This window comes from Pelecanus crispus, chromosome 6, assembly GCF_030463565.1.
Source record: "Pelecanus crispus isolate bPelCri1 chromosome 6, bPelCri1.pri, whole genome shotgun sequence".
In the NCBI taxonomy this organism is placed as follows: Eukaryota; Metazoa; Chordata; class Aves; order Pelecaniformes; family Pelecanidae; genus Pelecanus; species Pelecanus crispus.
This window is the reverse complement of record NC_134648.1, coordinates 45,086,684-45,111,742: the sequence shown is the minus strand read 5'-3', so window position 1 is coordinate 45,111,742 and position 25,059 is coordinate 45,086,684. Positions and strand designations below refer to the sequence as shown.

At 41.7% G+C, this 25,059-nt stretch overlaps 1 protein-coding gene across 2 annotated transcripts in view; it reads left to right on the top strand.

Moving 5' to 3' along the window:
- Positions 1–850: 850 nt before the first annotated feature.
- BAZ1A (bromodomain adjacent to zinc finger domain 1A) overlaps positions 851–25,059 on the top strand; it is a 65,574-nt gene continuing 41,365 nt past the window's right edge. For both annotated transcript variants that reach the window (XM_075712477.1, XM_075712476.1), the window contains exons 1-3: positions 851–963; positions 8,169–8,447; positions 20,096–20,239. In XM_075712477.1, the coding sequence (XP_075568592.1) occupies positions 851–963; positions 8,169–8,447; positions 20,096–20,239 (536 nt within the window). The remainder of the gene's footprint in view (positions 964–8,168; positions 8,448–20,095; positions 20,240–25,059) is intronic.

Below are 25,059 nucleotides of genomic sequence, written 5' to 3'. Positions count from 1 at the left end.
CCTGATTGAGGGCTTGAAGAAGTAGATCAAAAACTTCCCAGGAGCCGGGGGGGGCAGAGGAAAGGGGAGAAACGCGGCGAGGGGGACCGCGCTTCGCAGCGGCCGAGCAGCAAGGGCAGCCTGCGGCCGCACCAGGTGGGCAGGCGGGGAGGGAGCCCCCCGGAGCGGCAGGCCGGAGGGCGGGCAGCCCCCCGCGCCGCGGCCGCGCTGTCCCGCCGCGGCGGCGGAGCCGGGCCGGGGCGAGGCGCGGCGCGGGGCTGGAAGGGCGAGGACCCCTCGTTAGGCAGCGTCCCGGCAGGAGGGGAAGGAGGGAGATAAGTGGTCGGCGCTGCCCCTCCCGGGTGTTTGGTTTGCGGGGAGGAGGAGGAGGCGGCGGCGGCGGGGGAGTGGAAGTTGTTGTCCGGCCCGGCGTGTGTGGGTCAGAGGCGGGGGAAGGGGGTGACCCGGGGGCAGGGGAGCCGGAGGAGACAAAGCGCGGCGGCGGCCGGGGTATCCCCGAGCCGAGCACGTTGCGCGGCTGGGGCGGGGGGCGCCGCCTCCGCCCGCCGCTCGGCGTCATGGCCCCATTGTGAGGCAGAGGGAGGCGGAGGCGGGAGGAAGGATCCGCCGCTCGCTCCGCGCGCAGTCCCAGGCAGGCAGCGGCGTGTCAGGCACACAAAAGGCCGCCGCGCCGCCGCCGGCGCTTTCTCCCGCTTCTTCTCCGGCTCCCCCGGGGGGAGGGACAGGCCGGGCCCGCTCCCTCCTCCCCGGGCCGGGGGGCGCCGCTGCCCGCGCTCGCTCACTCCCTGTTTTTCTCCCCCCCCCCCCTCGAAGCGGGTCCCGGGGCAGGAAGAGAGCGCGGAGCGGGGCGATGCCGCTGCTGCACCGAAAGCCCTTCGTGAGGGAGAAGCCCCCCGCCGACCTTCGGCCGGACGAGCGCGTTTTCTACTGCAGGGTCACTAACGAGATCTTCAGGGACTACGAGTAAGAGACTGCGTCCGCGTCCGTCCGTGTGTCCGTCCTGCCTACCCCCCCCCCCCCCCCCCCCCCGGCGGCGGGCAGGGAGCGGTGTAACCCCCGGCCGCTGACACCTGGGCGGGCGGGGAGGGGAGGGGATTCCCCGGCAGCGCCGCGGGGAGCCCTGCCGGGGGGGGTGTGGGGTGGGGGGTGAGGGGGGGCGCGGCTGGCGCCGAGCCCGTGCCCTCCCGAGGGGGTGGGGGGAGAGGGCGGATCTCTCGCCCGGGGCAGGGGGAATCCCTGCCCCTCCTCGGCGGGGTATCCCGCGGCCCCCTCCCCTCGCGGGGAAGGAGGGGACCCGGCTCCTGCCTCCCCCCCCCCGCCCCTGTCCCCCTGCCCCCGCCGGGGAAGTGAAAGTTGCGCGTGTGGGAGGCGGCGGGCGGCAGCGAGCGGCGGCCGGGCCCGGGCTCTCCCCTTCCCCTCCGCCCCCGCCGGCAGCCGCGTGTCGGCGGCGGACGGCGCTAGGCCGCCCCGCGGAAGGGGCCGCGCCGGGCCCGGGCTCCGCCGGGGCAGCGGGGCCGGCCGCCCTATTGTTGTGGTAGCGGCCGGGCCGGGCCGGGCCGGGCGGGGGGCGCCGCCTGCGGAGCCCGCGGCCTCGGCCGGGCCGGGCTCCCCGGGCCGGCTCCCGCCGCGGTTAACCCCTTGCGGCCGGCGCTCCGCCGGGCCGGGCTGCCGGGGCCGCCGCGCCGCCCAGGGCCGCGCTCGCCCCGCCTCCGCGGGGAGCCGCCGGCTGACCCGGTTGGAAATGGCTGGCGGGCCCTGCCGGCCGGCGGCCCGGCCGCGGGGCCGCTGCACCTGTCCGGCGGGGCGCGGGTCCCGCGGCCGGAGCCCTCCTTTCCCGGCCGGGCCGCACCGCCGGGGCTTAAACCGAGCGGGCACACCTGTCCCCTCGCCATCCCTCTTTCTCCTGAGGTTTTTCTCCCTCTTTCCGTCCCTTCCTCTGTGTTTTTCTCTCCCCCCCCCCGCCCGTCCTTCTCTGTGTGTGTAAAAGGACCGGTGGAAATTGTGAAATGGTCGCTAACCGTTGAAGGTGTAATGCACGGGTAGTCCCCAACTTGCTCCCGCTTACTTTATCGCTCGTAAGAACAATGGCCCGAAAGTCTTTAGCGAGACGTTTTTCAAAAGCTGATAAATGTGTTTTCACCGTCCGTCTGATCCAGCACCGTCCCCGCCTACAAAAAGGCCCCCGCATCCAAACTCTCTTTTTATTTTTTTTTTTTAAAAGACGTGCAGACTAGTGAGATTAAATCTGAAATACTTTTCATTTGCAGCATATGAAATTAGAGCACACCTAAATCTTTTTCGTGTTTAGACTTGTTTTTCTTACTCAAATACTCTTCACCTTAATAAAATCTTAAAGAAGTTGCATTAGGTAACTTCGGAGGGTAATGCCTTACTGTTCCTGGATGATGTACTCACGGGGGAAGTGGGAATATTCTTCGTGGAAGTTTTGTAAGGAGCGTTTTCATTTTAGGGTGTATAAGAACCTAACGAGCAAGAGCTGACAGTTGCCTGTTTCTGTAGGAATTAAGTCCCCCTCCCCCAGCTTCCAATATTTTGAAAGCTGCTTTTCTGGTTACAATTATTATCACATAATTAGATGACTCTTACGTATTTGTTGACACTGCGCTGAAATATGTTTCAGGTATGTGTAGTTTTGCTAAAATTTCAGCATGAAAAGTATCCTTTTAAAATGTCTTTCTGCTCCCAAAGGGTTCGGTGAATATTTTAGTGCTCTGGCTGGTTTATTTACACTGCAAGGATGTTGTCACTAAGAAAAAGTATGAAAGACCAAATTCCATATTTAACCAAAGTTCACGAATTAAGGGATAAATTTAGACTTGTGTTCACACAGGCCATCCCTAGAAATGTCAGTGGGTGGTTAGCTCAGAGGTCAGGACTTAGAGCATGGTTTTTGGGAAAACTGCAGAAAACTGCTATGCTTGTTTTTTGTGTTTGTGGGGTGTTTTGGGTTTTTTGGTGGTTTTTTTTTTTTTTTAATTGTCTTCTGGCTTTTTTGTTAGGTTGGGTAAAATTGGTGCTTTGGATTGAAAAGTTTAGTATTTTTACTTAGCAAGGTGTCCTGGCACAGATGAGTAAATTTGGATTCATGCTAGTTGTTTGCGGCATAATCTACTGGAGAACATAGGGTCATCTTTCAGCAATTAAAGATAGTGATCCTTGTCTCTGCTGGTTGCAAAGTGGTGCTTCAAATAGCTAATGTCTTCTGAAAGCACTTCCCATTTCTTTGCCTAAGCAGGGGCAATTAGATTAATAGGGATAGGGAGGGCCCACTTCTTAAAAGTTGTAGTAGTTGTTTCATGAAAGAAAACCATTGTCTAAATAGGGCTTCTCTGAACCAACTTTTGCAATAGCAACTTCCATTTTTTAGAGGCGGGAATTTATATGGAGTCTGACTAGATCAAGCAGGCTGTATAGATACATATGGTAACCTGAATTCACCCCGTTCCTCAACTGTATGAACAGTTCTAATTACTACAAATGGTTAAGATGTTTTCTTGTTTGTTTTTTGGGTTGTCTGTGTTTTTTGGGTTGTTTGGGTTTTTTTTTTTTTTTTTTTAACAGCACAAACTTAGTGTTGAAAAGCTGCTTTCATGCCCATGGCAGCTTTAGTAGAGATGAATACAAATCATGTGTTAGTATTATTATTCTCTATATAAGAAATCATTATGCTAATACAAGGAAAATTTGGCAAGACTAGTAATGACTTTCCTGTTAAGGATGTATTTCCTTTTTAATCTGAAATACCATCGCATAATTTTGTAACCGTTTAAAAGGGGGTGCAGTGAGGTGGCAGCATTCGATTCTGTTTATCAGGAGTAACAGGAACTGGGGGTACTGATGTTCTTCATGCTTGGTTGTGCTCCTGGTTAGAGGGACAGACCAACAAAAGGGTCTCTGGAGCCATAGTAGCAGCTGGAAAAGAAGTACAGGGATGCACGAGATGCATGAGAAACACATTAAACCAGTGGGATGTTACCACCAGTCTTTGACACCTTGTCTGTGAAAGTTAATAGCTGATATAGAAGCTACTATTAAAAGTATGGGAAGTCTTGCTTGTGAAGACAGCCTGAAAAAGAAAATAATGAGTAGTATAAATACGGTGGTAGGAATGTTCCTCATTCTAAAACACGGAGGGGAAAGAGCAGTTTTGCATCTTCAAAACTTACTGAAACTAATTATTAGACTGGCCTGTGGAATTCTTGGTTACAGTAAAAAAGAGATCTGTTCAAAAGGCTTTTAAAAGTGTCTTTAGTTAAATTAGGTGGATTTTTCTGTTGAAGAGAAACTCATAACTTGAGATATATTCCTTAATGTGTAATTAACCTGTAAATATTAAGGAATAAATGTCCCTTTCTCAGCTTTTTTGTTTGTTTGTTTCTTTTGTGCATTATTTTGCAATATGTATTATTGACCAGGAGATAAGACAGAGTACAAGAATGCTTTTGTGATCCAGAATGGCAGAGTTGGTCTTCCGTGATTACCCTCCTATCGTAGACTAAATAGATTATTTATTAGAGGCTCATAGGGGCTTCAGGATTAAAAATAACAATTATTACAAATTAGACATTCCATAGCTCCCCCCCCCCCCCCCGAGCTTTTTCCTCTCTCTTAAATTTCACTTAACATGACTTTCTCATACTTTTTACTCTCTGGAATATAATTCTTTTGTTTAAAAAAAGAAACCCCCCCAACTTGTTTTTAATATATGTGAAGAAAATGAATAAAAGGAAATGGTTTGAAACAAACATGTTCTTGAAACACACTAAAAATACAGTAGATCTTGGACGCTCAATGGGAATACTTGGTTAGTTCAAGCAAAAGGCACCTGTCATTTCTAGGCTGGATTTTTATATCTGTTGCAAATGCAGCCAGCACAGAGATTGCAAGTAATTTATTTCTGGCTTCTGTGAATGAACTGCCTCCTATCAAATACCCCCCAGCTAGCAGTATTAAACTACTTCTCAATGATTTGCTGATAGTTTTCCTGTTTTCCTTAGCTTGCATGGAAAGCTAGCTATAGAATGTAAATGAAGACAAGGCATCCAGCTGAGAAGTCAGCATTAATTGCTACTACAGAGACAACTCGGTTTTCAGTCCCCGCTGGTTGGGTAGTTGAGCTGATGTGGACATCTTCCCCAGGGCGCTGCAGTTCCCTTCGACTTCTGGCAGGCCGGTGGGACCACGCGAGTGAGCTTTGTGGACGCGGTTCGTGTGAACTTCCTTCTCCATCTTGTCAAGAGTTACAGAGATCTCGAAGCAGCGAGGAAGCCCTGAAGACTGTAGTACCCTGGGCAAAGATGTAGATAAGGCTTCAGATGTGACGTAGCAGCAGACGCACTTGCTGTTGTGAATTTCAGTTGAATGTAGAATATGGTCAAGAGCATTATTACTCTTTAATTAAAGAGAAAGGGTATCACTGCTGCTGCTGCCATTCTCTTGGTTTGGGAGCTGTTGTGGCTGCTCTTTGTAAGTCTTTTTGTGATAACCGATGTGCAGCAGGGACACAAAGAGTCCTACAAGTAACATCTACTGCTGTACTGTTGGGATTTTGTTTTCTCCTCTCTCTCAAACCAAGTTAAAGTGAGATCATTAAAACACCGCAATAAAACTGCGTTAACAGACTAAGCCACAGATGGTTTTGATGTCCTATAGGTAATGACTAGCAAAAGACAAATAATGCTTTCAAAATTGAATGTAATTTTTTTTCACAGGATTTTTTTTCTTCCCCGTAAGTTCACGGGGGGGGGGGAAATCCACACAAAACAAAAGAGGAAATGAGGGAGAATGAAACTAGATGCACAAACCACTCTTGTATGCAAATGGAAAAATGTTTTCCTCGGATATGTTTCAGTTAAAGTAATCTTCAGAATTTTGCACGTGTAAAATTTTGAGAGAGGGGTTTGTCGGTGTGTTTTGTGTGCCCCCCCCCGTCAGTTCAATGCTGTTGCTTTAAATAGCCTGACTGCACGGTGTCCCCTCACAAAGAATAACAGCAGCTCTTAAAGGGACACTGTCAGCATCAACCTCGGTTTCTCTTCCCCCCACCCCCCCCCAATCATTTTTGAAAATTATGTTCTGCTACGTTTTTTTAAATCACTGTTAGGGTGGTTTTCTCTATCCTGGCTAAATATAATTGTTAAGAACCTCTTTGGTAAGTGAGACACAAAAATGTATCTAGAGCCACACAGCTGCATGAAGATTTGAGTAAATGTTTCTTTATCCATTGAAGTCAGTTAGACTACTAAAAATTACTGTGAATCTGATACAGAAGTATTGAAATGTAGGGCAGGAAGAGACCTGAAGAGATCATGTTTTATGTGTTCTGTCACCTTAAAAAAACCCAAACCAAACAAAAAAACCCCAAACACTTGTCTAACCTGTTCTTTAAAATGTTTAAGTAACTATTCTGTACCTTAAAGATACTGATTCACCATGGTTGACAGCAAAAAAAGAATATTCTGTCCTATACACAAAGAATGACTGACAGCCATCCGTTGTTTTTCATATATTGAAGAACAATTTCTCTCATTCTCTCTCCTTTGTTCTTCTCCTTTTCTTGTTTGAGAGTAAGCAAACCCAAATGATTCCTTATTACTTATGAGTGTTAGACCCATGTACTGTCAAATATATTAAGTAGATGCAGGTGATATAAAAATCTGAAATTTTGTAGCTATTAAATATTATTCAGATAATATCTCTCTTCCTCTTCTGTCCTTTTCCCCTTCTCACAGCTGATGTTCTTCCTAAAGCATCTTTCTCTCACTCAGAGGAATCCTGTGCTCATACAGAAAGGATTATCTGAGTCAGGACCCTCCATTGTCCTCAATCTGGAATTTCCATTTTCATTTACAAATTGTTATGGCTCATCTGTCCATCTGCAGTGAACATCGTTGTCTGCATCAGTCTAACTGATGCACATTTGCCAGCTTGAGTTTGCAGGGAGCCTGCAAGAAAAAAACTCAAAATTTGAGCTGTCCAATTCTCTAACCCCATTACTAGAAATGATTTGAACAGTTTAGTCCTTTTAAAAATGGGAACACTGCGCAGCGTAATTTTTTTTTTTAAAGGAATGAAACTTCAGTATAGGTATCTTGTGTAGCATGCAGTATTCTGAAAGTACTGTGTGTGTGCCTTGAAATAGCTATGTTGAACTAATACAAGGCAAAAGAAAACTCAGTTTGTCATGTTGTGTGTTACATACTTATCAATACTAGTCCATTAAGATTTTTCAAGGAAGGCAAATAAAAATCAGTCTGAACTGGGGCATATTGAAAGATTGCTCCGCTGTGCGATCACTGATCCATAGCATATGATATGTTTTAACATGGTTTTGTAAATAGCTACATCATCTACTTCAGCTAGAAAGTGTTTTAACAAACCGCTGTTTTTCTGATACCTGTCAAAAATTGACAGGTACTGACTAATGAAAGCTCTTTTTTCTTGATTCCAATATAATAACTAGTAAGCAAGCAATAATAACATGTAATTTTAGTATTAATTGGAAGTACAGGGAAGGCAGAGAATCAGTATTTGCTAATGGAACAATGGAGGAGAAGAATCTGTAGGAAGAAATAGTTTAATGCTTTTTCTAAAAGCAATGCAAACAGTGAAGGAATAAAAACTATTTAGAGAACTACTTGACATTAATTTTTTTTTTACCTCTCCCATCTTTTCATTTGTGAGCTAGGGCACTCAAAATCCGAAACTTATTCAAGTTTCAACATGTTTCTGTGATCTTAAAGTTATTTTATGTTTGTACAGTTTTAGACCCTCCTCTTGCAAATATTTGTGGGAATGTGGGGGATGTGGGGAGGATATGACACCTCTTAAACTCAGTGTGATTATTCTTATGCATAAGACTTATTACATGTGAGTATTTGTTTGCAGCACTTCTGGGTCTTGATGCTGCTACTGTAGTCTGTAGTGAGAGGAGACTTTGGTTTTACAATAGCAATTCACCATGCCATGGCTAAAAAGTGGTAAATAACCCTTGATTATCTACAACCTGTACAGGACTAGAGCTGTCCTTTGTATTTCAGGCTTGTAAAGGAAATTGGCTGCTGTATTAATAGTGAGTAAATTTAAAATATTAGCCAGAACTCAGCTGTTTTCTCTCTCTCTCTCCCCCCCACCCTCTGTTTTTTCAGTGATTTTTTTGAACGCACCATTCTGTGCAACAGCCTTGTGTGGAGCTGTGCTGTCACAGGTAAACCAGGACTCACATATCAGGAAGCACTGGAATCAGAGAAGAAAGCCAGACATAATCTTCAGAGTTTTCCAGAGGCACTCATCATTCCAGTTCTCTACTTGGCCACCCTTACCCATCGCTCCCGACTTCATGAGATCTGTGATGAAATCTTTGCTTATGTCAAGGATCGGTATTTTGTTGGTGAAACAGTGGAAGTAGTTAGAAACAATGGTGCAAGGTAAGTATATTTAAAAATAGATATGTATTTCTTTCTGTTTCGTGTGTGTGGATTTGCGTGCATTTTTAAAAACCAAAAATCAGGATAATGAACTCCATCAAACACACCTGAAGTGAGGTGTGATGCTTAAGCTAGTGATACTGTTACTGCTCCTCCCTACTTTAATTAAGAGTAGGATTGTATTGCTGGGCTTGGTATCTCTTTTCTTAGCTTAGAAGCAGCTGTGGAGGCAGGACAGCTCTCTCAGGTCCTAACACTGCAGTTTTTTGGTCCATGTGGTGGATTTGCAAAGGAATGTCAGTCCCCTGGTGTGAGAAAGGTGGGTTGTTTATACAATGAGATTTAATGAGAAACTAGGGGAAGCTATGAATGAAAAATCATATGAAAGTTTTGATGAAATAATCTAGAATGTAATTCATCACATGGTGTTTTGTGTACTCAGAATGGCGGAACTATTGAAAGCTTAAAGAATCAATGGAAGTTGGATTTTTTTCTTTTTATAGGTAGTGGTGAACATTGTGACTGCATTCTCAGAGAAGCTGGGAATTAATCATAAAATGTTTGTAATATGTGATCATCTGGGATTTAGTGTGATGTGGGTTTTTTTCCCCCACTCAGTGTTATGTTTACCCTTATACTCATGTATATATTGCAAATGTTTTTATTGTTATCTTAGACTGATTAAAAACTTGGAAGAATTTTAAGCTTCAGATGCTTGCTTTCTCATGTCATTGGTACATATGCTCTGTAGTATAAATAAGTTGTTTTACAACACGTAGCTAACTTGAGTCTTTCTTTAAAACAGCTTCTGGGAGAGGACTAGAAAAGGTCCATGTTTTGTCTAAATGAGTTTGCCATTTCACCTAACTGAGGTTTAAAATGGGAAAGGCTTAAATGTGCTCAACTTGGAAATACCTGCAGAATGTTTTCTAAAGCCTTTGTGGGTTCAGCTGTCGCTGGTTTTTTTGTTGTTGTTATTCTTTGTTTGTGGGGTTGTTTTGTTTTGCTTTTTTCAGGAGGCAGGTGCCAGCTTATGCTGCAGAGTAGATGGGGCACAACCTCTTGGCTTCTGTGGGTAGCCTGAGGTCGGCACGTAATCTGGTATATACTGGGTGATAGGAGTGGGCTGGTTGAAAATGGTCATTGGAGAACATAGTTATTCTGTATGAGTTTTTTTAGTGATCCAGATCTTATTTAAGGCAAATTTTGTACTACACCAGGAAGAAAAATCTGTTGATGTGCTGCAGGAGATAAGTTGTAAGGAAATTTGTATGGGTATGTACGTAAGTTCAGTGTTTAATAGAAAAGCTTTCCATCTTTTCCCTGCTCTACTCCTTTCAACCAGTGAAGTCCCAGTCTGCAAAGTCAGGACAACTTCAGTAGAGTTGTTGCTTTCTGTACAGAAAATGTATATCCAAAGTTTGTTTCTATCTTTCTCATCTTTATACTTGTCTAATGACTAGACTCAGTTTACCGCTAGTATTACAGTCATTTTGCTTGGAGAATAAGGGTTTTTTTCTTTTTTTTTTTTTTAACTAGAAACCTGAATATTATGAACTGTCAGTGTAGTTCAGCTGTTGGGTTTTGTTTGCTCAATGAAATGACTTTGTTTTCAATCTTTGGTACTGTCAGTCTCTAAACTAATAGCAAAAAAAGAATGCTTTAGAAGAACAAACCTTTTTCCCCCAAGAACAACCCTCCTGTCTTTCTCTTGCTTTTCTAAACTCTTTGCTAAAATATTTATGTGTGCATTTTAGCTTTTCAACGCTTAAATGAAAAGTAAGCTTATACGCAGTAAATACAAGTCTGTCTTGTTTCTTCATCTTTTGAAATTCAGAATCCTTTTCACTTTTTTTTTAGACCATCATAAATCGGTTTTTGTTTGCCCTAACAAAATGGTTTCTGCTTACCATGTAAGCTAAATTCTGTTCAGATAAAGTTGTGATAGGATTGTATCTTGTGAAGCTAGTGCTATCAATTTTTTTACCAGCCCTTAATTCAATCTTCTTGGTTATTCAAAATTGTGTTGAGATACATATCTAACAATTTTGTGTTTATTTTCCACTTTCACAGATCAATATATTGATAGGCTATAAGCTAAATTTCTTAAGCCTTTGGGGTGGGCTAGATAGCATTCAAAATATCGAAGATTCAGATAAAATCTATTTCCATTGAGAATTAACCTGCTAGAGACTGTATGTTTTAAAACTACATAAGTATAAACTTGTGTCTGGTAAAATGAAGCATGAAAAATTCACCTTAGCTGATTGTATACCACTGATATTCTAGAGAAGTGTATAGCAGAGAGCTAGTTCAGACCTTTAACACTAAATCCAGGAAACAGTGCAAATAACATAGTAATGCAGAGGGATTTTTATGCTTAGAGATATATAATTAAAGAATACAAAGTGGGAGGAGGTGAGGCATAGTTATTCTTCTGCCCAATTAACAGTTGACTTTGACCTATATTTTGAAGTACTACATTGGGGATTAAGTATACTAACTCTTGTTACTTGTAAATAACACGGCTGTTCAACAGAGTGATTTGTGCATGTTTGTCCTGTGCAGCTATGTTTTTGTGATCTTTTCTAGCAAAAATGGTCACAGTCCATCTATAGTATAATAGCATCCTATGAGACCAACAGAATTTGGCAGATCATGAAAATGCAGTTGTGTTGTGGTGTTGTAAACTCTTCCACTGCATTTATGTATGAAGATTTTTGCACATGTAATGTCAGCAGGATCATTTGTTATCTGAGCTCCGTGCATCATTTAATGTGAAGCCTACAACATAATGCATGTGTAACCCGGGGTTGCTCAAACAACTTATGTATTGATATTTTATAGCTCCTAACTTCGCACATGTAATATTCTTGTAGGACAGATTGCTTTGATGCAGCTTTCTAGATTTTGAACAAAGTAAATGGGAGGGAACCCAAACACTAGAAGGGTTAGCATTTTGGCTTAACGTAAATGTTTTTATCTTGCGCATATGATGTAGTCTATAGTACTGTAAGCAATGGACAGGTGATCTAGAAAGAGTAAGAGGACAAGTGCTTTGTGGAGAGACTAGGCAGAAGGAGGTTATGTTTGGTTTTTTTTTTTTGAGACCGGTGGTTCTTGTATCCAACCCGTGTGTTCTGGTTGATGCAGCGGGGCATCAGATTCTGCTTTTTCTGATCTTATGTCCCTCTCAGGCTCTTCTGGTTTCTAACCTTTTGTTGTGCTGCTCAGTTTTGAATTGGTTGCTTCCGCCTTGTTGCTGAGGTCTGGTAGGAGGAACCCGGAGAGTTTGGGAGATATTCTGTCTTCCTGTTGTTTTGGTATGTCTGGTGGCTTAACAGCCCTTCTTAACTAGAAAGAAATTGCAGAGAAAGCCCCCCAGTTGTATGATGTGGCTTGTTCAGGCAGTTTCTGGAAAAGATGTGTCTAATTTGGTAATCTAGTAGAAGCAGCAAGGAGATAATTCTGCTTGCTCTTTAACTCCTTCAGATGATGTGTTGATTAAAAATGGCTAGCTTTTCTTGGTTTACATGTGTCCAGCTTTTCTGGCTAAAGTGGGGCTGACTTTTCTCCAAAGTAGCAGCTGTGCTACTACAACATGAGCGGATTGGATTCCCAGTTAAAGAACTGTAGGAGTTGTGTAACAATGTTTTCCTAGTACTGCCTTCATAAAAGACAAAATTATTATTTGAAACATCAGTCAGAAACATCATATAATATATACAGAAAACTTAAATTAAGTTTGTCTGAGCTGCCAAGGAATTGAAAACAGCCAACACTGTAAGTACTGTTATTAGAATGTCCAATTGCTGTTTATGGAAAGTAATTCATTGAAAAAGGCATGGAAATTGTTCAAGATTTTGTTGGGGGGGGGGAAATTAGAGCAATATTTCACGTTAACCGTGGTCAGTTAAGATGTAAAATAAGCAGCTAACTTAACTCACGCTTTATTGAAGCAGAGGAAAAATGTTGACCACATCACTGGGATTGCTTCCTATATTTGCTCTGCAGAACTAAAAGTTTAAGACCCATATGATACTAGTTGGCTTTTTGTTTTTCCACAAGGAATGATATCTCTTGAAGTAACATGTCCATTTGTTGCTCTCTTAGTACTGTGTTGTATTATTGGTACTTAAAACTTGTGAAATTGATTTTCAACATGTTGGCATCTGAAGTCGGTTATCTGAAAGTTGGAACTATGTGGTGTGGAAAGCCTACCTGAAATAACCTCAGTGAGTGCCTCGGACACACCAAATAAAACCTACAACTGTGTAACTCACTCAGCTGTAGGATCTGTTCCTTTCTGCTTGAGGTCAGGAGCGTGCTTTATTTTTTTTAATTTTGTCAGAGGAAAAAGTAGATTTAAAGCAGGTAAACAACCAGTTGTGATTAACCATCAGTGTTCTGAGACTGAATGCTATCGCAAGAAATAATTGCTGTCTTTATTAGGGTATACAAGTGAGCAGGATGATAATTAGTTAATTAATCTGTAAACTTGCAGTCTGACTTGAGCAGTGAAGAGATCTGAGGTTTTAGGTTGGACAACTCTACTAACTCTTCAGTTCCCCCTCCCCCACCCTTAAAAATAGCTTATGTGACTATGCCTTACCAGTTGTTGTCCAACAATTAGTATGGAACTTAATTAAAAAGTCAGCCACCTGCAGACTAAAATAGATTGCTTGAAGGTAGTGTGTAAGAAGGAAGAAACCATACAGAACATGGCAGATACAAAAAAAGGAATGTCTTTTTTCATTGAATTTGACCACTAGATGACACCACTGCAAAAGAATACTTGCCTAATGTCTGTGAGCAGGCAACACCAGAATGCTTTAAGAGAACATAGTGTTTTTAAAAGGAACCTATTAACAGAGGACTTCATCTACTACTTCTGTAAGGAAGGTTGCTGCATCTGATCATACATTAGGTATAGGTTAACATCCTTTCTGTGCTCTGAATGATCTGATGTTGACCGTTGCCAAGCTGTAGGAAATGTGGATAATCATGGAGCAGTCTTGTCTGTAAATGAAACTTCTTTTTTTAACCCATCAATCGTTCGGCTGGTGTCCTAGTGCTTTAGGACTGTTCGTAGTGGATTAACCACTGCATTAGGCCAATTAAAAGATTTGTATACTGTTTTCATCTCTGTAAGTCTTAACTGGGGCACAGGAAGCGTGTGGCATAGGCCATATGTGGCATATGCCTAGCTGATATGGAGTTGGGATGGTAGAAGGTAATACTTGTAAGAGAGAAAGTCATAGCTAATTTTCCAACTTTTTCATTCAAACTGGCAACAAGGTATTACTTGCATATATATAGTTGTCTTCTGAGAACTAGGGTAAGTTAATGTTAAGATCACTAGGTAGTAAAAGGCAAAGTGTCTTCCACGTTTAGACTTCAACAAGTTACAGTGAATTTAAATTACTTTCTAGTCCACCAATAAATTTTCCCCTTTGACGTGTAGGCTTCAAAGCCTGGATGCAGAGGCACTGAAGCTAATATCTACAGAATCAGAAAGTTATAGTGTGTTTTTGCAGTGGTAAGGCTTAAGCATAAGTTCCTGCATACAGAAAAAGTTTCCTCCTTTATTTTGAAATGTGAATTTGAATTCCAGTAGCAAAGTTAATGTGGTGCTTATGAAACAGCATAGCTGACAGTACTGAAGAGAGCTTACCTATTCATAGAGCAAGTACAGTTTGCATTCTTCCAGCATTGCTGTTTTAAGGAATTTGCTTTCCACTGCCCTTAAGTCCTTTGGGATATATTTGTATTTGTTGACTAATAAATATATTTGTATTTGACTAACGGAAGCTATGAGATGATGGTATCTGGGAGAGAACCTGTAACTCCTTTCTTAGAGATTGTTGAACAGCTGTTATAACTATTTTGGGGCACTGCCAATCTCTGTTAGCTCTCATTTCTGCACACGCTCTCTACTTTTATAACTATAAATTTAAAGGTGTGGGTTTTGGTCTGTTTGGGTTATGATTTTTGGGTTTTTTAATCAGTTCAAGACAATGAATGGAAGGCTGGGCAGTCAAAATGATGCATATACTGGTGTTGGTGTTAGTGCTGCCCTAATTCCACAGGAGACAACCAGTGCAGCTACCGTGTATATATTCTCTTGTCCTAAGCAAAAACATGCTTCTTGCTAGTTTCTTTGAAGCATACAATCTTACCTATAACTTGACATACAAATGGAGATGCTAAAACTCAAAACCAGCAGCTCTTACTGTACCTCAGGAAGCTGTCATGTGCATAAAACTTGTCTCCTTGTTGTGTGCTTTTGTTTTGTGTGTGCATTAAACTGTACCAGTTAGCTTAGTAAAAGATGTCACTTATTCTTTCAGATCTTGTCTCACTTTTATCTCTAATTACTTTCAAGTGTATGAGAACTGTTAGGACAAGGATATGAGTTACTGCACTTATCTGACATTTACTTTTGAAAAACTTACTAAAAGCTGACAAAACAGAATGAGGCTATAGCTTTTTGGTGGTACTTGGTACTTGCTACTGTAGCTTCTTGTATTACTCTTGGGGTTGTCTGTGTTCAGCTAACTTTATGTACTATTAGAAAAGGTGTGCTTTTTTTAATTCTGGCATTTGAAAAACTTTTTATTTCATTTGGGTCTGTTTTAAAAAGTGAATTTCATTTTGGTTGTGACTCACTGATCATTGTTTTCTTTATGTTAAAAGTTGGCCACAAAGTATTGCAATAGTCCCCCACTGCCCCATTTGAAAGAACCTTCTACATCCAAGGGATGGTATTTGTCTGTTTATTGTAAAGCATACAAGAGGCATGTTTATAACTTACCTGGGCCTTCAAGGGATCTTGTTTTTTTTACTTGAAATGAGGACATAGGAGAGTGCCAGACTATTATTTCTATTGCAGTAGTTAGCATCAGCCAGATGAAAAGCTGTTGTGCAGAACGCTCAATTGACAGGCAGCGAGAAGTGGTCTTTCCTCTCACGGCTTGTAACTCCAGCTTTGGCTGGATGTAAAGGCCTACTCGGCATTTGGGAAGAACTTCTCCGAGTAAGTGAAAGTCCTGATAATTGCAGTGTCAAGGTTTCCGCTTGACCTCCTGTGATGGCTGGTTTTGGCCCATTACATAGTGGAGTGCAGGTTCTCTTTCTCTTCTTCAAATTGTGTTCTTGTAGTAGCTTGTGTACATGCCTTTGAGTTGCTGAGCTGAATGAAAGAGAAATTTGGCAAGTAAGTTACACTTACCCTTTGTTCTGGATTTTCCTGAATCACTCTCATCTTGGACTGCTGGAGAGTCTGAAGCATGTACCATGTCTTGCCCAACTACCTTGTTAGGTGTGTGGTTTCGCTGGAACAGACTTTCCTAGTGTACCAGTGTTCATTTGCCTTGATGTCCCTTTCCAGTTAGGAGGGATAAACTACTGAAATCACTGAGCTACTCAAGAAATTATAGTGTCTCAGGGCCTCTAAATGAGGGAGGTCGTACTACTTTTTGTTCCTCCTCTGCTTTTGTCTGTGGCCAATATTTGCCTCTTGCGCATGTTGTAGCTCTCATCAAGTCCTTCAGTGAGCCTCTTGAAGCAGCTGATATGACGCAAACTTACCCAGCTCTTCATGTTGGGGTAGGGGTTTTCTTGTTTTGGTTTGGGGTTTTTTGTGTCAGGTAATTGAATTCAATTTAATGGCAATCAATAAATGACACTGAGCGTCAGAGCTACAAAAAGCAAGCACCGCACCAAGTATGCGGTGGGGAGGAGGAATGGCACCCTTTTGGCGGTGTTGAACTGTTAGTTAGCTCACCTCTGCATCTCGTGGAGCAGCAGCCTGAGGCTGCAGGCACATTTTGCTCTCGTACACCTTCAGTCTGCTGCTTCCTTACCATTCTTCTGGGAGTGACAAGGTTCAGTCTGACCTTAAAGTTTTCTGCTAGTTCTGTTAAGTTCTGCTCTTCAAAGCACAGCCCAGAATCATTCTCTAGAGAGGCTGATGGACTTGGGTTTCTGGAGAAACCATGTCCTGTGCCACAGTGTCCGATCAGTGTCTCTTGCCCTTAGATTGCTGTAGTCAGTTATGTTATTTCACCTGTGCAGCTGACCAGCCCTACCCAAAATTCACGGAAGTCAATGGAAGATCTCTTTTTTCATTTGAGAGAGAAGATAATGTGCACTGGTATTTAAAAAAAAAAAACCAAACTACATTGGTGATACTTCCTCTGGCTTTGTGTTTAAAACTTTTGGGCTCTGGTGGTGGTCTTTCTTTTAAAAAAAAAAAAAAAACCAAACAAAAAACAAACCCACCCAGATTTAATAATATAGACCAAGCACTTCTTGGAACCTTTCCCCGTAACATAAGAGCCCTTGAGGGGCTTGGTTTCTGAGCGTAGCAAAGAAGAAAGGTGTGAGCATGAAGGCCATCCTTGGGACAGGTCAGAGGACCTGTACCCTGTTGTTGATAGCAGCCTGCAGTGCAGAAAGAGGTATGCAAAACTGAGTACAACATAATCCTTTTGCAGGCTTACTGTTGTAGCTTTTGGCTGTCAGTGTCTGAGCTACAGTTGATGGGACTATTGTGTAAATGGCTCTTCTCAATTTATCTGATCCTTTTCTGAATACCTTTGGGATTCACTTAGTGTGGCTGTAAGCTTTTTCACAATATTTATTATTATTTGAAGAAAGTGCTTCCTCGCTGAGGAGTATATTGGGGTACATATTTATTTACTTGGTGCTGCTGTCTTTTTATATTGAGGTGCCCCCAGTTCTTATTTTATGGGAAATAGTGACCGTGGTTTGACTTTGACATAAGCTCTGTGATGATCTTAAGGTATCTATCCTTTTTAGAAACTATTTCAAGTAGTATGCATCATTTGAATGTCTTGCTTCAGCTTTCAGCTCTGCTGTTTTATGTGCCTTATGGTGTAAAATAAGAGTTATAATTAAGTGAACTCAAGGAATGATTAGGTTATTAAGAAGAGCAGACCTTCGTTCGCACTAGAAGCAGAGTGTATTTCCCTCTCTTAGCCCAGGGAATTGGATGCTACTAGCCATGACTTGACTGTAGCAAGGCTAAAAGAAAGTCTTAATTCATAGATTACTATTTCTTTAATGCCAGAAGGAACGGTTGCATTACTTTCTTTAATCTCCTGTCTATCAGTAACCATTAAATTTCACTGGATTAGGCTTTTACTGAGCCAGGTAATGTGTGTTTCACTTGATTCCTTCCCCAAAGATTTCTGGTAATGATTTGAATGAAGGCATAAAGGATGGAGAATCACGTGTTTTCTGTGATAGCTTACTGCATTAGTCATTCTCCCTGTTTAATAATAAAAAGGGGATTTTGCTACTCCACTGAATCGAGTGTATAGAATATATAATTTCCGTTCTTACAGAAGGAGATGTGATACCCTGTAAATGACAGGGCTGTCCGATGGATAAGCAGGTAAATTAAGTGTTGGTAAAACATTCGGTAACTAAATATTCAAGTCTTTTTGTCCAGGAGGATTGATTCGTGTGTGTGTGTGTTTTAGCCTCTTTGTCCTTTCATGGCATTGGGTAGCATAGGTTGCGATTTAGCTTTCATGTGGCTGTCTTACTGTGACTGCAAATTTAGTGTATATGCGCTCCCTCTAGTGGTCTTCAAATAGTAAACAAATTAAGTGTTAGTAGCATTAAGGCTACTGCCTTAAGTTAATTTTCATGAAGGCTACCTACAGCATTGGTGCTTTTGGTTATTTTCCATTAGAAATTAATTCAAAAGTGTTTTTAAAATTTAATTGAACTCTCTAGGAAATATGTTTTATAATCTGAAACACAAATAATTCTACTAAGAAGACTTTTTTAGCAGGTTATCTCTGTTAGATTTAAAACCCCAGCCTAATAATACACATTCTGCCATGCAGTCAGCTCCGTATTATTTCGTATGAAGGGGAGGCTGTGATGTTCCAAATACTGGAAAACCAAGATACTGTAATGATAGACTTTTCTCTTAGGACTCAGCTGGAGTTTGGTGCTGGGCCAGACCTTAATAAGTTTTGTTGGACTTGGACTTACTTTGTGAACGGCCACTAGGCTCCGTCTCCATTATATTCTTCGGTGCTCTTGGTTCTTTACATGGAGTCTATTTAGATTTGCACAGTTAATTAGCCTGAGCTCCACTCACCAGGAAAACATGTCTTCCAGCTCCATACCAGCCAGCTTTGGAAATGGGACCAGCTGCAATGGAACAGCAGCGTGCCTGTGGTCAGTGAATCCAGCAGGCTCAGGCTGCCTCTGCATGCAGGCAGCTCTGGTGTCCCCGTGGATAACTAAGCATTGGTCATATTGTTGTCTTTAGGAATATGTAAGGATGTTAACAAGTTGGGTTTTTTTAAAATTAGTTTTATATCTTTTTAAATAACACATCAGTTGGAGCATCCTGGAGTGCCCTCCCTGTTGGAGAGGCTTGGGGAGGACAGCTACAGGCAGTAATTGTGTCATTGGTCCTAGCTAAATTCGCAAGCGAATACAACCTAGGATATTTTAATGTTTTCAACTTTTCTCCCTCTGCGCCCCTCATTTTTTTTCCCCTCAATGTGTGCAGATAGTACTATCTGCCTGCAGAAAAAGGTCTTTAAGAAATATTTTCACATGTCTCCTTTTTGCTAGTGTTCAGTTTAGACAGAAGAACACTTAGAATTTGTCTGTCATAGATTTGTTGGGGGGGTGGTGGTGTGTGTTTGTTTTTAACTTAGGCATGATGCCATGCTAATTCAAGCCCTGTGCTTCATGTATTCTCTGTTTCATAACATTTCAGGAGACAGTGTTTGGTGCCCAGAGAAGAGAATTATTATGTGTTCTTTTTCCCCCCACCCTTTGAGCTTTTAGTGGTAGTGTGTGACAGCATCCATTGACTGCAATAGTTAATTTTCATGAAGCAGACAAGGCTTTAGGAGATTAAACTAAAAAATATGAACCATGGAATTCTAGAAAGGGGTGAAAGTTAGTGGTTAAGGACCAACTATTAATACAGTTACCCAGCATGAAGTGTCAATTAATTATACTTTTAATATGTAGTTAATTCTGCTTTTTATAACTAGCATTCAGGATGGCAAAGGGATAGACTTGTTTTGTGAATTGTGTGCATGCCAGATGGAGCCTTAATATGTGTCAGCAGATAAATGGGCCATTATTAAGATTAGATGCATAATGATCATTTCAGCCTTGTTTATTTAGGTCATCAACAGCAGTAGATGATCTCTTATAAGTACAAAGACTTTGGGCTCTGAAAATCTTTTGCTTTTCTTAGACTGCTAGCAAAATAAATGTCGAAGCTTTGGTGTCTAGTTTTAAAATAACACATTAAGTTAACTTTTAGTTTACTTAAGTGAGAACTGAAAAAAAAAAAAATTCACAACCCGAAATAATTTTACCAGTGACTTGATATGTTGTCCTGAGTGGTGAAGCTGATAGCTGTGTAAGCAGATGAATTTGTTCATTTATTAGATGGAACTCATGAAATTAATATTTTACCTAGTATTTCAGTGCAAGGCTCTTAGGCATTTACGTATTTAGTACACAATACTATGTTCAGTTATATATGTATTCTTAAAATAATATCTGCTACAACTTTAGACTCCTTGCGCTAGTGAAAGACTTCGATAGTAATAAATGTCTGTGTTTTATTTCAGGTTGCAGTGTAAGATTTTGGAAGTTGTAGCTCCAGCCCATCACAATGGAATGGCGAACGGCCATGCTAGCAGCACTGACGGAGACACAATTGTCATCAGCGACAGTGATGACTCAGAAACGCACAATAGCTCTGCACAAAATGGGTAAATGATACTTCTACAGTATAAAGCATTTGGGCTGGGTAGAAATGAGACTAAAGCAGATGTGGCAGGATCTGACCAAAACAAATTATTTGGTCTGTATGGATCGTGAGTGTTCAGCCAGCTGAAGGTGACAAACTGAATATTGACTGGTGTCAATTATGCTATGTGTAATCCACCAAAGAACTGCATTATGAGAAATGGAATTGCAGAATAATCATTGTTAATCTGTTTGGAATGACAGTGTTTCTGTTGAGAGATGGTGGAAGAGCCATGAATGCCTCTCTCTAGTCCTCTCTGTGCTGCAGAACCTGTGCTGCTATAGCTTGGAAAATGCAGTCATGTTTGCATCTCTACAGTCTGGTACTACTTAGCGTGATTTATTGCTTCACTTCCATCATGGGGCTCAGAGTTGCCTTACAATAAGAGGATGTGCTCTTACTGGAACTCTCTGAAAAGTCTTTCCAGAGACTTAATGTGTTTATGTCCAAAATATAAAAACGTACAAAGCTTTCTTCATTGTGCATGTGTCCATATAAATACATACCATTGTATTTCATGGATTTGATTATGATTTTAGGTGCAGTGAAGCAGTGTGTGCCTTGTCTCAAGGAGCTGCCTACAGGCTGGAGTAGCTTAATAACATTGAATAGGAGAGCTTCTTGGCTATAATTGTGGTGTTTAATTTGGAGTATCGCTTTACTGACTGGTAATTGAGCTTAGATATGCAGCTTATCCTAGCAGTATAATGAGAAGAAAGATTTCTGGCTTCACAAGCACCATGTTGATGAAAGAAGAGGGTTTGAAGTGGGCCCCGGTCTTGTATCTAGCAACATACAGACATACAGGCTTTACATGACCTGTCATTGACTTTGAGATGTCGCGTAGATGCAGAAGTTACTCTCACCAATTGCTGCATGAGGACTTCCATGTCATGACATGCCTTGAATAACTAGGGTGGGGCTCCTCACTTGGCTAAGAAAATAACATGGGATAAATAATTTCAAAATTCTCTGCTGTCTCTTGAAGGCAGTGTCCAAGTTGTTCATGAAAAGGTCCTACATCTTTGAGAAAATAAATGCATTTGCTGTGTTCCACAAGGCATATGGCATTTGAAAGGAGGTTATTCTTGGAATAATGCAAGCGTGCACAGAGCTGACTGTGGGATTGATCCCTTTATATTGTTGTCACTTCCATACATGCAGAGCTGGTACCAAGACTGAGTCTTACACTCCTGATCAGTCTGTGGTTCTCCCCAGCTGATTACTTATTCTGACAATGCAGAGAAGGGAGGGAAAATAATTTCTTTCTCTTGGAAAGGGAAATCTTGTGAGAATATACAAATTTTTGAAGCACTGTTCTGTGGCATACCTAACTAACATTTATGCTACAAGCTTAAATGGCAAACCTCTTACGGCTTTAAAATTCTTACTGGAAGTTTTAAGCGAGTCTTTTTATAACAAATGCAAGAGTGTAGTAACACTCCAGTTAGTTTCTGGATATATTCTGGGTATATGCAGACTTGGAAAGTATTATTTGCTGTACCTGTAAGCCTATCTGAAAGTAGAGCATTGTTGCCAATTTTTGTATGTAAGTAAGATTCTTTATACCCTTACTCATAACAATAAGAAATCCCACTGAACTGAATGACATCGTTTTGCAGCCCTAATCCTTCAGGCACTGTATTTTGCTGTTTATGGAGAAACTGGGATGTGGAGAACATGGATGTTAGTCACCCTGAGACCAGTGTCAAGCTGGTACGCACAGAACCAGAGTTCTGCCTCTGCCTGCACGCAAATCTCCAGGTTTTGAGACCCAGCCTTCGTGCAAAACTGCAGTGCCATTAAACAATGGTGCAGCAGATGCTCGGTGTGTTTGTGAGAGAGGGGGAGGGGAGCACAGCACAGATTGATGGGCCATCTGCAAATATTTTTCCCAAAGAATCTGTAAGGCTAGAGAATCTTAACTGAAAATAGATGTCATTAGAGATCCCAACCTTTCTCTGACCCCGCTTCGGTCTGCGTGGGGCAGAAATAGCCATGCGTTCTGTACAAGTGTTCCTGCTGACCTTTTTTATTGTGTTCTGCAGTAAAAGCTGAGGTTGTACACGGAGAAAGAGGCCAAGATGCTCTCACTCCTGCACTCCCTCAGAAAAACAGGCTGCCTTGTAAAGCCTGGCTTGTGAAGCAAAAGGTAGCAATCTTCTTAGATCTTAAAATGTTGATGCTATGCCCTGGGACCCTCTGGTACTGTAGGATAGCGGTCATCGTAGAATAGCAGCGTTCATACCTTAAACTGCTAGACTTAGGGGTAAGGCTGAACTCTTGCATTTGCTTTAGCGCTTGGCAGCAGACTGGAGATTGAGGGGCTTGTACTGCCCAATATATACAATACTAGCTGCAACTTAATTCAGGGCATTCCTCCTGCCAGGACTACAAGTAATGTGAACCATCAACTGCATCAGAAATACTAGAAGAAAAATTTCTTCTTGGCTTGCTGGCTGGTTCGTGGCAGTAAATTTGGGTGTTCAATTTGAAGTGAAGTACCATCTTTATTTTGGGGAAGGGTTAATTGTTTCTGCAAATTTTGGGATGCAAGCAGAGGCAATGCTTCCATTTTTGGAAATAATGCCAGTGGAGCCTTACCATCCAGATGTTTTTACCACCTTCAACCTAGATTTCTGCCTCTATTTGGAGAAGAAATTATGAACAAGATATTTCAAAAAGCTTGTCATTAAAGCTATGTAATGTCTTCAGTAGAACAAATGTTTCCTCATCTTATTCTTACCTTTCCTCTTTCCTTTCTTCCTCTCTCATCCCTCCATCCCCTGAATCTAATAATAATGATGGTAGGTCTTTGTCCACTTTGTATTGTAAGGAAAGACCCAAGTACTGGATCAAAGGCACCTTAAAATCTTCATCAAAAGGTTCAAAGTCAGGATTTTGTTGCAAAGTGCTGTTGTCTTGTCCCTAGAGTGGTATAACCAGCATGCTGTTATCAGTCTTCAGGTTGCTGTATTTCCATGTTGATGTTTTAGTGAGATTCCAGAAAATACTTGCAGTTCCAAATGGGCAGTTGTAATTGCTTGGTATAAAGTAGCTTGGCAGCAGCAACCTTCAAAGGTGTGCAGAGGCCAGCTTTTCTGTCAGGATCGATATACTGACAGATTACCTCTGTGTAAGGCTCGCACTGGAGCGTAAGGAGACCGTAAATGTGTTACTTAGCAAGCATTCTTCAAGGGAGCTTTTCCCATTCCCAAACTTAGTCAAAGAGAAGAAGAAAAGCCATTGCCTCTTTCTGGAAAAGGAGGACAGCATTCATTTTACATGCATTCCTGATCCTCTAACCCTCAGTATTTTTCTGTGCAATTTTTCTAGTTCTGTTAATACCACAAGATAGAGGTAGCTCCAGCAAGACTCAGACCGGGTAATATAGATAGTCATGTCCTGGACAAGGTAACTCAGAAGGACAAGGTCTCAAAAGTTTCTTGGTAAAGCTACCTTAAGACCATGCTGTCTGAATATAATACAGCGGGACTGTAAGCAGAAATCTATATCCAGGTCATGTGGTCACTGTGCCAAAGTAATTGAAAGGCTGATGAGATTTTTACCTGTTGATGGTTCAGAATAAGCTCATTCAAAAAATGCACGACTCTGCCAGGTGCTAGGCACGTTTACTTGAGTGCAGTAGAAACTAGTATAATGTTGGGTGAGTCAGTTCCAGTTTTCACCTACTAAGTTACAAGATATTCTGTTATTCTTTCCTCTGGATCTGGTGGTCTGTCAGAGCTGTCCTGTGAAGACTTGCTGTAGGGGATCTCTGCTGAGAAATCAGTCTAATCTTTGCTAACTCTTACGTGCTTTATATAATGCTTTATAAAGTAAAAGATAACAAAAAAATAATGACTTATGCCAAAGTGACTAGATAATATACGTGATTTTTAAAGCTTTCTCTGTGTACTGAATGACCTTTTTCTTCCTTTTCTGCACTAAGCAAAATTTTTACTTTAAATTTGGATTTATGGAGGAGGATTTTGGGAATATGTAAACTTCTTAAGATAATAATTGGAAACTCGGAAACTAAGCAGAAAAAACTTAGTGTGTTTGGAAATTGGGTTGGGACTATTGTATATGATCCACTGAAGGTGAGAGTAGGATTTACTCAAACTAAAAAGTAAAGGCTTACGATACAAGAGTTAACCATTTGATTATTCTTTGGGCCCTGCTTTTGATTACAGACAGTATGAGAGCTGAGAATCTATTCAAACTGTATAAATAAGTTAATATACTTCTAGTATAACATTGGCACTCTGTCTTTTATTTTGTATCTGCACATTATCTGTTTGGGTCCTTCTTTAGCTTGTTAGACTAAAGGATGGGAAATGCAGGAGTGTATGGTGAGGAAGCCAGTTTGTATTTGAATACTATCCAGAAATTACTAAAATTCCTAGTGACAGCCTTCATTACTTTAGCTTTCCTATCTTGAGACTGAAGATGATCATGGAAGACCAAGTCACAGTATGACCAAAATATGAAGCCTCTTTTAACAAACTTAAATTATAGGTAGAGATGTTAAAATCTTGCCAGTGGGTATACTGAATTACTTTGTTTATACAGTTGATATCTGTTTTGCTAATATGACAAGCTCGGTGGGGTTTTAAAATTATTTTTCTTAAATTGGAGTTGGTCTGAGTGACTCAGCTTGAGACTTTAACTTCCATAGCATCGTGCAAGGCAGACAGTGGATATCATAGTGCTTATCTGTAGGTCCAGTAGATGTGTTGCTGTTTCCAAGTCTAAATCTGCTTTTCTGTCCCTTCATTT